Below are 14761 nucleotides of genomic sequence, written 5' to 3' on the forward strand. Positions count from 1 at the left end.
GATTTTTTTGCAAGCAATTGAAATACTGTAGACTCCAACAGTATTTCATTTTCTACATAGCAGTTCAATTGTTTTTCGATTTGTTTCTGGGAATTAAATGCTTCTTCCAGGAGATTAAGTTTTTCTACTCCTTTCAGTGTCGAATGTTTCTTTGATATCTCCAGACATTTAATTTTTTAGAACTTTTAATAATTGCCTGGAAATAATTTTCAAATTTTTTCCAGGCATATTCAATCCTTTTTCAATTTGTTCCAGGTAAGTGAATTCCTCTTTAACTTTTTGAAGTGAATTGAATTAAATTTGAATTTTCCCTCAATTTCTCTAAGACAGTTGAATTCTTCTTTCAATTTTGCCAATCAATTAAATGTAATAAATATTTGACAAACTCGTATAATCAAGTGCCCCTTTTAAAAAAAAAATCGTTGCATGAACAATTTAGTTTAATCTGGATAATTCCACAAATAAGCATTCTCTTGATTTTGTTGATTTATTACCTGAGACTTTAGAGGAGGGGTATCAAGTACATGCATGTAAACAAATACTTTTCTATCAAGGTTTTGCCAAGTTAAATCATGATCTTTTAATATATAAAGTAAATAAAGCAAATGTTTATCTTTATAAATGTTGTAGACACCAGAAGGTATCGGAGGTTTCACATTTGGCGTCGCATTACTAAATGGTATACAGGGTGATTTTCAACCAATGCGCATAAACTTGGGAAATGGTAGATGAAGATCAATAATGAGTAATAATGAGAAAAAAATGTAGTAAAATATTTTTGGTTTCCGAAATAAAGTTAAACAAATGTCAACAGAACGTGTATCAGACGAACTTATTTTGTTTATTAATAACTGATAGAAAAGTCATAGTTTGGAATTTCTTGTTTGGAATCTTCAGCAGTACTTAGTTTGTTGGTCGTTATTTTCACACGCACAAAATAAAAGCGTCAAATGTAATGGCGCACATTTTTACATACGAAGAACTTGTCGACATGGTTTTGGTTTACGGAGAAACGCATCAGAATGCAATAGCAGCAGCTGATCTGTATGCCTAAAGAGTTCCCCGAAGATATCACTTGAGACGTGGGGCTTTCTTACGTGTTATTCAGCGGGGTAGAGAAACACAGCGGCCGCGGCCTGGACAAGATGGAGGAGCTATGAGACCTAGGCACATTCTAAATCTGGAGGAGGATATTTTAGAAGTTATCGAAGAATAACCTGGAATTAGCACTAGGACAATTGCAGCGCGATTTGAAATATAGCAATCTAAAAGTTGGTAAATTTTAAGGCACGAGTTGCTGTACCCGTTTTATGTTGTTACATCACCAGCAGTTAAGCCCAAACTTTACCATGAACATTCTAGTTACGGATGAGGCATATTTTTTCGCGCAATGGAATTTTCAACTTTCATAACACTCATTACTGGACTTTGGAAACGTTTTTCTGTAATTCTGTATGTATGGGCTGGAATTCTGAACGGGATGCTCATCGGACCTTTTATTCTGGAAAATCGTTTGACTGGTGCTCGGTATTTAGAATTTTTGCGCAACAATTTACCAGTGCTCCTTGAAAATGTGAATCTCAACGTTAGGCAGAACATGTGGTTTCTTCATGATGGTGCTCCACCACATTTTTCACCACCAGTGTGACAACATTTAGATCGTATGTTTCCCGGACGCGTATTCACCGACCATCTAGTGTTAATACCGTAATGAGGATTCATCGAGGCTGATTGGTCAAATTTAATTTGAGATGACGTATATGACGTATGTCGATACTTAAAACTCTTAAACTCGAACTCGTGTTTCGTGTTCGTGGTTCGTCTTTCGTTTGTTCGGCGTTATAGGGTGTTGTTGTTGTTGTTGTTAAAATCTCAAAATGTATGATTTAACAAATGTAATTACGAAACTAAATGAGACGTTTTGTGTTGTGCTAGAGAAATCCGAAAAAGAATGTGCTACTTTGCAGACCAACGTTAATTCTGAAGAAGAGGTTAAAACATTTTTGTCGGTATTTAGCGACATAGCCAAAACAAACGATTAGATCGTATCATAATGTACCTTCTCCACATAGATAGGTGCATTATATTATTTCTTGTCTATGGGTAGGTGCTTGACAGCATACGAATTAATTTGGCTTTTTGTATTTTTTTAATGATTTTTTTATACGAATTCCTTACCTTACTAATATCCTTTTAGAATGGTGTTTCACAAAGCTTGGTTATGTCATCACAGTTGTAAACATAAGTCCATCCACCAGAAAACAGAGAGAAATACTGGATATAGCGCTGCATTGGATATTAAAATCAAATTAAATACTGTTAATACTCGCCGCAGTGATAAATATTTGGCTAGATCTCCACCAGTATGTGTAGTTGTGAGATTAAAAAATAAGCACAACCACAATATTCATACAAGTAGTGCTTTAAGATTACTTAGGGTATCAAAAGAGGTATGTGTGGCAGTCAAATAGCTATACCTACTTAGGTTAATTTTATTTGATATTTAATTTTTTAGACCATTTCTATATTTGAAAGTTACTTTGTTAGTGGCCTGTCGGCATCTGAGGCTATTTCAATGCACGAAAGTAAATTGCTTCTAGAAGAAAAAGATTATACAGTATTAGCCGACTCATCTGTTAACCCAACGCATCGACAGGTTCAAACACTTCACGATAATTGGAGAAATAACAATTTTGGGTCATATATGGATCCTTTTGAGAAATTAAAAGAAAAATTGCCAGAGTATAACAAAGAAGAAGTTATTGTTTCGTTTAAAGAAGAGCCTCCATGATGTGTTCTCAGCCACTGGAATTATGCAAAGAGCGCAAATGTTACATACATCTCAAGAAATTATATTTTGTGATTCGTTTGCAAGCTGTGATACAAGGCAATCTACAATAACTATTATGATGGCACCTACCAAAGCAGGAGCAGTACCCATCGCCATCTTGATTCATGAAAGTCAAATGGAAACATCCTACACTAGTGCATTTTCTTTCATGAAATCCACATATCCTACATGCTTCGGAGGCATAATACTGTAATTTTAACTTAATATTATTTTTTTAGTCACCTATGTTGTTTATGACTGATGATGGAACAGCTGAAAAAAATTCACTGAAAACTGTCTGGCCTTCTTTACAACAGTTGTTATGCCATTTCCATGTAGGTCAAGCTGAATGGCGATGGTTACATTCAAACACCAAAATACCAAAGGATAAAAAGCAAGAATTAATGCTAATGTTCAAGAAGGTAAATATTGTTTAAAAGTTCACTACTTGATTCACTACATTTTTACCAATACCTCTTCGAATACCCCTAAAAAATACAAACTTATATACCTTTCTTAACAGTAGCATAAAACTTATGTAGGTACCTATGCAAAATTTTAGCCAATGTATGTTTAGTATTTATAAAAGTGAGGTAGGTAAAAAACTAAAGCGACAAACAAACAAGTCGTAAGACTTCTTGGGATTTTTTATTTGACACTTTAAATAATTAAGGTCAAAAGTCAAATAAGAAAACCCTAAGATTTCTCAGGATTTTGTTTGTTTGATGCTTTAGCTTTTCACTTCACTTTTATAAAAATTAAACATTTAAATTGGCTGAAGTTTTGCGTAAGCTGGCTATAAAACGTGTTAATTTAAATAAGAGTTAAAAACTCTCTAGATATGCAAACGTTTTTTTATTATTGCTAAAAAGGTAGTTTAAGTTTGTACTTCTTTGGAATATCGGTAAAAGTGCTAAAAATAATTATTACTTGGTGTAGGTCATGTACACAACTGAACACGAAGAGTTAACTGAAACTGTCAACAACATTCAATCATTGCATGGAAACTACCCTGAATTTGTCAGTCATTTTGACAAATTTTACGTTCGATGGACACTGTTTGCAAGAAAAGGAAAATTGACTCAAAATAATTGTTTGTACAAAGTGCCAAGTGCGAAAGATTTAAATTGTAGTCATATAGTAGATCCTAAATTAGGTATTTGTGAATGTCATTTTAGTGCACAAGGTCGTTTTTGTAAACATCAGGCTTTTGTGTATAATTGTTTTCAATGTAGTTTGCCGAATTTGCTTTTAGTGTCTGCTAATGAAAGATATAATTTAGGACAATTAGCATGGGAGAAAAATGTCCAGAACTTTCATTCTTTTTAGGTTTAAGCGAGGACATCCCTAATAACAGCGACGGCTCTTCCATCTCATCCAGTAACCGCAATCGAATAAATATAAACCAAAGTCAAATTTTGGAGTGTGGAGAAAAAATGGCAAAACCGAGTGAAGTTTCATCTGAATATTATGAACAAATTTGTAGTGAGGTTGTAAAATTCATACCATTTCTACAGAACTTGCCATTGCATTTGAAAAAGAAGTTAAACCTTTGTATAGCAAAAATACACACCCAAGAACAGTTTAACAGTTTTGTTGCTACTGCGCTAGCTCAGGTGTCTCGGAATTTCAAAGGTGGTGCAGCTATTCGCGTTCAACTAACTTCTATTGCACGAAGAAGAAATGGAGTCACCAAGGGCTCAAAAAGAATAGCTGCTGGACGCCTTCCAACAAAATTTAAGTCTAACAGAGTTAAAAAAAGGCCAAGAAATTTACATAAAAACATTATGGCAAATTTACCCAGTGCCAAATCTCATGGTAGATAACTAATCAATAAATTGGTAGCTGCTAACCTTTTTGTGTATTGATATTATCTAATTTTTCTAATATGAAAATAAGATTGTTAACTAAACCCAATGTTACGTTCTGTGTTGTTATGTATCTTTGGAATGTGCCAGAGTTATCCACTTTATTTTCAATGCATGAAATAAAAAAGTTCGATAATATAACAACTTTATTTTATTTATTATTTTTATACAGTTTTTTACAAGTTTAACAAAATAAATCATTTATTTACTGACAGAAGGATCTTTCACTCGCTTTACAACGTAACATTCTTGATCATTGTCAAACTCAAAATTTCATTCTTCATAATAAGTTGTTAAAAAACCATAATCAATCAAACATTATATTTTTTTTAAAAATTCACAATATCTACATCTTTACATCAGAAATACGGATCACGAGCAGAAAAAAGTAGTACGTAGTGTTACAGTTTTTTTTATGAATGATTAAATTTATCTAGTTATAGTTGAAATTAAATTGAGTAATGCAATCTTATGCCCACAAAATCATAAAGATTGAGAGAAATAATTATTTAAATGTACAACCCTTAAAATAAAACTCAGACTATTCAATTTGTAAATGTTTATTGATTATAATAAGAAAAAAATAAAAGAAACAAAATGTGATTCCCATAAAACCCAATAAGACAGAACACTTCTCGTCACATTAACACAGGTACACATACAAATAGTTAATCATGTAATGGGCACAAACACTTTATACGGCACTAAATTGTTTTATTTATAGTTTTTTTGTTTTTTTAATTGACATTTTTCACAAAAATTAGTCCAAAATACTTAAAATTCAACTATAAAAAACTTAAATTAGATGTTCACTCCAAAATTCATTTGAATGAAAACAGCAAACAAAAAAAAACTGTTATACCTACCTAATCGATACTCAAATCTTGACCAATCAGCGTCGATGAATCCTTATTACGGTCTTAACACTAGATGGTCGGTGAATACACTTCCCGGACGATGGATAGGCCGTGATGGTCCAGTTGGGTGGCCTTCTCGCTCGCCTGACCTTAATCCATTAGACTTTTATTTGTGGGGTCATATGGAAACAATGGTGTACCTATGTAAACGAAGTTGATACTAAGCAAGAGCTACGACATCGCATAAACGTTGCCAGTGACGCAATTCGCCTACAGCCTGGTTTGGCCCGTGCATGTACGTCTTCATGGATTCGACGGGCTCAAGTCTGTATCGAAAATAATGGAAACAACTTCGAACAGTTGCTTTAAATTAGTTTAAATTAAACACGTTAAAAAATACACGTTTTTTATTAAAAAAATATGGATATCTCCAAAACTAAAACTAAAACTAACATTTCCCAAGTTTATGCGCTTAGGTTGAAAATCACCCTGTATTCTGTAATCATTACTATTACTTGCTACCGTCAGATTTTGAAACTTTCCGCATACATAGAGATCTGATTTTAAAATATTTTCGTCTTAGATACTCCTGTCCTGTATTAATATTAAGCCTTAATCTTCAGAAAATTGAACTATGCATAGCGAATGGTTAATCCAATTAAGTCAAGATAAACAATAACTCTTCTTATTCCAAGGAACTAAATAGCTCTCTCAGTACCACTAACAGGGCTTCATTCATCACCTCCTGATAGTTCACTTCTTTTTCGATTTAAAGATATTTATTTACTCGTATCGTAGAAAGTGAGACACTTATTTAATCAATTAATTGCTTGTTCTATTAGACTATTTTGCTTTATAAGTCCAACAATTCTTAAGATATTTTAAAATAGTCTTCAGCATTCACTGAACCAGTGTTCCACCTTCAACTTGAGGTACAAAACGTTCCAATTAATCGTTATAACAAATGTTTGTCGATATTTGGCACGAACTCCGAACAATCCTACTGACTGCACCTTTCACTTCTGCTTTGGTTTTTTCGAATTTTTTTCAAGCAATGAATTTTTTCGATCAACTGAATTATCCTTTCATTCTCCACACTTGAAAAATCGAAAAAATTTGAATTTTTCAACTTTGATATTTTCTAGATAATTGAAAAACTGTGAATTTTGTTTTGTTTTCTTCCTAGCAGTTCGATTCTTTTACGAATTCGCCCTGGAATTTCGATTCTTATTGCAGCAAATTGAGTTAATTTAGTTCCTTCAGTCAGTTGACTTTGATTTTATCCGGACATTCAAATTTCTTCCAGGCAAATTGATTCATTTCTTCCAGGAGGTCAAGGAAATTTCAACTCTTCTTCTACTTTTTCAAGATAGTTTAATTCTTCTTTGATTTTCTCCAGACAATTGAAAGAACTTGAATCCTTTTCCAATTTCTTTCAGGCAATTTTTTCTCCAAGCAATTGAAATACTGTAGATTCTCTTTCATTTTCTTCATAACGATGCAATTCTTTTTCGATTTCTTTCTGGGAATTAAATTCTAAAAATTCTTCCAGGCGATTTCAGTTTTTCTATTTCTTTCAGTCAGTGAAATTTTCCTTTGATATCTCTAGATATTTGAAAGAACTGAAATGATTTTCCAATTTTTTCCATGCAAATTGAATCCTTTTTCAATTTGTTTCAGGTAAGTGAATTCCTTTGTAATTTTTTAAAAACAGAGAAAACGTTTAAAAAACCATAGGTGCGTAAATTGTAATGAAAAATATGTATACAGCTCAACAGACAACAACCAAACGTAACCTCCATCAGACACTACAGTCTGAACCTTATATTTAATATCACTTCTGATTAAAGCTTTTAACGTCCAAGAAACGTGATTAACATTAAGACACTGGATGTAACACAATTTATACACAAAACACTATTAACATTACAATCTTTTAAATAATGTGATACACTACACTTTGCATGTACCTTAGTTCCTTTGCATTCTTTCAACATGTAACGGTTCGGACAACCCTTAAAAAAACATTCAAATTCTATATTTGTCAAATACAGGACCATATCAAGTTTTTCTTTAATAATTAAAGAATTTTTAGTGGCGGCTAAAAGTGATCAAAGAATTATAAATAAAGAAAATATTTCCCTAGATAATGAAATAAAAATCACCTTTCTAAGTTAATTACAATAAAATTTATTACAAGTCAAAATACAAAAAATGATATTTAAAGGATGAATTTTTAATGTATTTTTTCTTTATAAGTTAAAAATTACTATTTATACTATTGCTTTTATAATAAATGTTAAAAAGCCTAAAATTTTTATCTATTGCATTTTTTTGGTTCTATTGAGCGTTTTAAAAAAATCACTATCAAATTAAAATTGTAGATATATACAATTCATAAAATTTGAAAAATCTAGTCGGCTGTCATAAAGAACTTAATGCATTTTTTAATTTGTTAAAGAAAAATCAAAATTTTTAATCTTATTAGCGGTTTGTTAATTTTTCCTCTGTAACTCAAGTAGTTTTAATGGCGGCTTAACGTTGACAAAGGATCATAACTAAAAATGAAATTTCTCGATAAAATGATATAAAAATCAACCTTCTAGCTTAAAAACACTAAAAGCTATAATAAAAAAACTATGAAAAAACGTTTATGTAAACGAACTAACACGAAGAAACGATAGATACATAAATTGTAATGAAAAGCAAACTCCACTTCAAATTAAATTATAGCTTGACGAATCGCAAGTATTTTGGATTTATCTCCCAAAAAATCAATAATAAGATTTCTCTCAGGCCGTTAAATTCAGTTCAATTATTGTATGCTGATGATCTCAAACTGCTCCTTCGCATTAACTCTTCCAACGACTGTCTTACCCTTCAAAAAGATCTAGATACTCTAATCCCGTGGTCCAAATGAAAATAAACATCAATACATGTCAAGTACTTTCTACTACGTCAATAACCAATCGATCTCGATCAATCAAACAGCTCTAACTATAGGTCATTTCAAATAGGTAGAGAGTAAAAACCTTAGTAAGTGGGCAAAAGGGATACAGGATGACCCTCCAATAATGTATACCACTTCCAAAGTATGTTGTTTTCAAAAATTATTATGATGGAGTGTTTTAACTCACCATAAAGATAGGGGTCAATTTCAATCAGGGGTCATTTTTAATCTTCTCCCGAAGATGCCAATATAGTTAGCGAAACATGTGTCGAGAATAAAATAAAGAGGTTTTGGCTAGTGGTAAAGTTGTTTTGTGATTTCCGTATTTATTAGTTTAGAAAGATGGGTTACTTGCACATTCAAAAAATAAACTTAGGTATAGGATATTGAATACAGCGGTCAGGATTGATTGGATCAAACGTTTACTTGGATATTAAAATAGTTGCGGCGTACGCAGGTAATAACGGAAAATTAAATTTCCCTTCGCAAATAGTGTAATGTGAAAGCCGGAGGTTCCGACAGTAGGTCCAAATTGACACTGTTGCGAAATCAATTTCTCAACACAGACAAATTAAATTTGTCTCAAATAATAACTACAGTCTACAAAAACTCTCCGATACCTGGAATTGGTGTCTGGGTCTGTCTTGCCCCGATCAAGCCGCGGCGACACGAAATTTACCCCGCACCACACCCAGTATGACGATAAATGCAAACCAGGCAAGATCTCTGCTCCGTCCAGCCAGCGACGTAAAATCAAAAACCCAAAACATCGAAGTCGATGTTAATTTTGTTTCACATAAGTTGATCTTCTTAAAGAGTTAGTTAACAGTTTGTGTCTTTTGACGGACATGGTGCAAACCTTTCCCGTACATATCTTTAAATGGGAAAGATCTGTTTCCTGTATTTAATAATTTAAATAAAAAGCAAATTTATGTTGCAAAATTGAGCGTTGCAGTTAAAAGCGTTGTAAACTAGCTATTAAATTGCCTTTTAGTTAAAGCATATTTTGTGGGCGCTTCGTAAGAATATAAAGTTGTGAACAGAAAAGTCAAAATTTATGACATTTTCCATGAACATTTTTAATAACTAGTGAGGAGGCTGTTACTGAACCAAGGATAAGACTATTGAACATTTTGTGGAAGCGTATAGTGTGGAAGCAGCAGTGTATTGGATTTTGTTTTTCTGTGTCTTCACATAGAAACAAGGTACCTTTGTAATTTTCACTTGTGTGTTTTATTTTAAACAATAATAATTTTGTTACGCTATTTGTATTAAGGCCAAAGGGTTTAATTTAGTTAATTACTTTGTCTTGGTGTTTATTTAAATTTAAAATTTATTTTTATTCGAGTGCTTGCTGGAATGAGTGTGTTTACTTAGTAATAAGTTTTAGGTTTTTAGTTGTTTAAAGAAAATTAACGTTTTTATATTTAATATAAGATATTTAGGAGAAAATTTGATGGAAATTTTATTTACTAGCCTTATGTCAGTCCTTTCGTAGTGGCGTGTTAATATTAAGGTATTAGCACAATCTCTTTAAACCTCTACTAAGTTTAATGTTTAAACTCTAGTCACGAAGTTTAAATATGGTCCTTCGAGCCGGATGTTCCATCAAGTTTTCTAAATAAAACATATTTCCAGCACCCATTATATTTAATTTTACATCTAGTAAAATTAGTACTAGATTAGATTAGATTCTAATTTAGTCCAGTCAAATTTTGTTGAGCAAATCAATACCTTTACTGAGTTTTTATTTAAAGGTTTACCTTTTTAAGTACTATTTTTAAATTATTCATAGTTCAAAATGGATATTAACCAGTTAAAAAAGAACCGTACTTTGGCCAAAAGTAAAATATCAAGGGTTTTAAATTCACTTGATAAGAAAAAAGATATTGAAATTGATATAACTTTTTTTGAAACCAAAATAAATCAGTTGCAAAATGCGTTAGATACTTATAATTTAGCTCAAGATGAAATTGAATATCAGTTCGAGCTGAATTCAACTTTAGATAATAGTGAACCAGATGATGAAGATAGGGTATTAATAGATGAAAAATGTGATATAGGATTTGTGTTGTGTCATAATAAAATTAAAGAGTTGTCAGGTACTTTAAATACTTCTTTACAGCGTTCTAATGCATCGCCAGCAGTAGTAGGAAAATCAATGATGTCTCCTTCTACGAATATTTTACAAATAATAAAAATTAAACATTTTACGGGTAACATGTCAGAATACCCTTCCTTTATGCAAATGTTTGAGTCAATTGTTATACAAGATAACACATTATCAGATATACAAAAATTTGCTTATTTAAAATCCTGTTTACGAGGTGAGCCACTTGAAATAGTTGAGCATTTATCTTTTACTAATGAAAATTTTACTACAGCTTTAGCTTATCTTAAAGAAAGGTATGAAAATAAAATAACTGTCCTTAATGCACACATTGGTGCAATTTTAGATGTTCCAGTTGTTTCAAAGGTTAACTCAGCTAATCTTAGAGATTTTGTTAATAAATGCAAAGGAAGTATAGGGTCTTTAAATAACTTAAACTATACTAAAGAAGAATTGTTTGATGTTTTAGTAATTTATCTGTGGATAAAAAAGGTAGACATAAGTACACGTAAAGCTTATGAAAGTGAACGTAGACAAGACCAGTTGCCTAGTGTTACTGACTTTATTAAATTTGTTGAAAGAAAATGTGTAACTCTAGAAAATTTGTCAAGTAATGAACCTCAAGTTCAAAAACCAAATAGGGTTCGAACCCATACTTCCCTACACACAAATACAAATCAAGGTAACAATAAGAAATGTGTATACTGTAATGAAATTTCACATGTAATTTTAGGCTGTAATAAATTTAAAGGTTTATCACTTACAGGAAAGAGACAAACTGTTTCATCAAAACAGTTATGTTATAATTGCTTGGCTTCTCAGCACAATTTAAGTAATTGCCCTTCTAATAAAACTTGTATTTATTGTGGCAAAAGACACCATTCCCTTCTTCATGATTTTGAGCAATCCCATAGTCCAAGCTCGAATTTACAAAACAGAGTTAATCAAAATCGTTTTAGCCAGACTTCACGATTTCCAACCAGATCTAACCAAGGATCAATACATGGAAATTTCCAAAATAATCAATCTGCCAGAAATCATACGAACAATATTCATTCCCAAATAAACAATAATCAAAACCATTCTATGGTTGATCAAGAATTCACTTCACACAATAATTGCAGGCAGAATAATAATCTAACTGTTGCTAATGTATCACAAAATGAAGTGAGTCAACATTCCGAAGAGACCCACACAGTTTCAAATTTGTCTACCAAAAACTGTCAAGTCCTTCTAGCTACTGTCTCTTTAACCTTGTTAGATGCCGATGGCAACCCAGTTACCGTCAAGGGTATTTTAGATAATGGATCTCAAAACTCCTATATAACAAGTTCTCTTATTGAAAAACTAAAATATATTCCATATAACAAAAGAACACGAGTTTCAGGTATTGCCCTGTCTCATAGCGTCTCACAAAAAATGGTGGATGTCATTTTACATTCCAATTTTAATCAAAAATCTTTTAAGTTAAGTTGTGTAGTGCTTCCCAATATTACATGTTCCCTTCCTCATATAGAAATTAATACATATGCATGGAATATTCCAAGTAATATATTCTTAGCTGATCCCAACTTTAACATACCCTCAGAAATTGATCTTCTTATAGGCTCAGACCTATATTATCAATTACTTACCCCTGGTATGATTAGTTTGGGAAACAAAATGCCTACCCTACTTAACACTCATCTTGGTTGGGTAATTGGAGGTTTATATCCTTCAAATTCCAATTCAAATATTTCTACTGCACATCTGAACGTAATTCAATCAGGTCAAGACTCTGTTGCCCTTTTTGCTCAAAATGATGAACAAAAATGCCTTGAAACCATTGTTGCAAAGTTTTGGGAGTTAGAAGAACTTCCACCTGTTAAGCTTCGCACCCCAGATGATGACTTGGCAGAATCTATATTTGTAAATACTACAAAAATCTTAGAAAATGGAACTTTCCAAGTAAACTTACCTCTTAAAAATGAAGATGAGCACCTCAAGTTAGGTGATTCAATTTCAATTGCTCGTAAAAGGTTTGAAAATCTTGAGAAAAGGTTTGAGAAAAGTCCAGAATATTATATACAGTATAAACAATTTATCGAGGAATATGTGTCCCTAGGTCATGCAAGATTTGTTCCTCTTACTCAATGTAATGAGTTTTCCCAGCAAAAGTACTTTTTTCCACATCATGCAGTGATTAGAGAGGACAGTGCAACCACTAAATTGCGTGTTGTGTTTGACGGCTCTTGTAAAACTTCAACAGGGTATTCTCTCAATGACATAATGTTAAAGGGTTTTCAAGTACAGCCAGATTTATACGATATTTTGTGTCGTTTTCGCTCGTTTAAGTATGTTCTGACTTGTGATATTGAAAAGATGTTTAGACAAATATTGGTTAATCCTGAGCAAACCTTTTTATTGAATATTCTTTGGAGAGAAAGACCTGAGGATCAACTCAAATGCATTGAATTGTTAACGGTTACTTATGGCACTAATAATGCTCCTTTTTTAGCCACTCGTGTGTTAACTGAAATAGCACAGAACAACTCATCTGACTATTCAGTCGCATCAAATGCTCTTCTAAACCAAACTTATTGTGATGATATTTTAGGAGGTGTTGATGATTTTAATGATCTTAAAATTCTGTACGATCAACTCAACTCCCTATTAAATAAGCATGGATTTCCATTGCATAAATGGTGCAGCAATTCACCACAATTTTTGTCAGCATGTACTGACCAACTTTATTATTCAGAATTGGAATTTAAATTTCATTCAACCCTAAATAAAGTTCTCGGATTAAAATGGAATCCAGTAGTCGATTATTTTTTAATTTCAAGTCCTAAGAAGACTTTTCCTGAACCCTTTACTAAAAGAAAAATCCTTTCAACAGTAGCACAGTGCTACGATCCTATCGGATTCTTGTCACCAGTTATTGTTATTGGTAAGCTGATTATTCAGCATATCTGGACTTTAAAAATTGATTGGGATACACCCTTAAAGGATAGTAATGTAATTATCCAGTGGAAAAACTTTGTTGACAATTTACATCTTCTTCAACATCTCAAAATTCCAAGATATTTCTTTTTGGATAAACCCTTAAAGGAAATTCAGTTACACGGCTTCGCAGATGCAAGCATGAAAGCCTATGCTGCCTGCGTTTATATACGCACATCCTATTCGGATGGTAGCATTTCTAGTTTTCTTGTCTCATCAAAGTCTAGAGTCTCTCCTCTAAAAAGTGTTACACTTCCTCGATTAGAGCTTTGCGCTATGCTTCTGCTCTCACAATTAATCACAAAACTCATAAACATTTATACTAATAGGTTTAAAGTAGATTCAGTAAATCTATGGTCTGATTCCGAGATAGCCTTATCTTGGATTGAGTCTCATGCATCCCGTTGGAATATATTTATTTCTAATCGCGTATCCAAGATACAGGAATTAACCTCTGAATTTACTTGGCAACATATTAAATCCTCTGACAATCCAGCAGATCTACCCTCTCGAGGTATTTCTATTACTGATCTTTTAACTTCTAAAATGTGGTTTCATGGACCAGCCTTTCTAGAGCTTCCAGATCTTGATTTGACAAAGTCTAAAAAATTTCAGAGTTTAAATAACTTGCCAGAAGAAAGAAAAATTTCGTTACTTAGTACTGAAGTATTAAATCAGGATGTTTTTTGGTCTAACATTTTCAAACGCTTTTCAAGTTTCTTGAAATTGCAACGTACAGTAGCATATATGCTTAGGTTCTTACATAATTGCAGAAATAAAAACATTAAAAATTCTGGCCCTTTAAAGGTCCAAGAATTAAGAGATTCTCTTAACCAAATAATACAGGTCATACAATCCAAATATTTTTTAAAGCAAATTTCTGAGTTAAAGTCAAATAAAAATATTTCGGATAAGACTTTGAGAAAACTGAACCCCTTTATTGATTCAAATGGGTTTCTAAGAGTTGGTGGCAGATTGGAAAATGCTAATATCCCGTTTGACCACAAACATCCATTACTTCTACCGTCTCATAACTATATTGTGTCATTGATGTTGAAATATGAGCATCAGCGACTTGGACACGCAGGTGCTCAAAATGTTCTTTCAAATTTCCGATCTAGATATTGGCCACTTAATGGTCTTAGAGACCTTAAGAGAATAATT

The 14761-nt window shown here is 32.4% G+C and overlaps 2 protein-coding genes across 2 annotated transcripts in view; one reads left to right on the forward strand and one right to left on the reverse strand.

Annotated features, from left to right (window-relative positions):
* Nucleotides 1-14761, reverse strand: part of LOC126734913 (protein madd-4) — a 531919-nt gene that overhangs the window by 409783 nt on the left and 107375 nt on the right. The window lies entirely within an intron of this gene.
* On the forward strand, nt 106-4920 carry LOC126734896 (uncharacterized). The gene is made up of 4 exons (XM_050438728.1): nt 106-2450; nt 2516-3252; nt 3770-3986; nt 4160-4920. The coding sequence occupies exons 2-4, from the start codon at nt 3076-3078 to the stop codon at nt 4654-4656; spliced, it is 891 nt and encodes a 296-aa protein (XP_050294685.1). The 5' UTR covers nt 106-2450; nt 2516-3075; the 3' UTR covers nt 4657-4920.

Source organism: Anthonomus grandis, chromosome 4 (assembly GCF_022605725.1).
Source record: "Anthonomus grandis grandis chromosome 4, icAntGran1.3, whole genome shotgun sequence".
Taxonomy (NCBI): domain Eukaryota; kingdom Metazoa; phylum Arthropoda; class Insecta; order Coleoptera; family Curculionidae; genus Anthonomus; species Anthonomus grandis.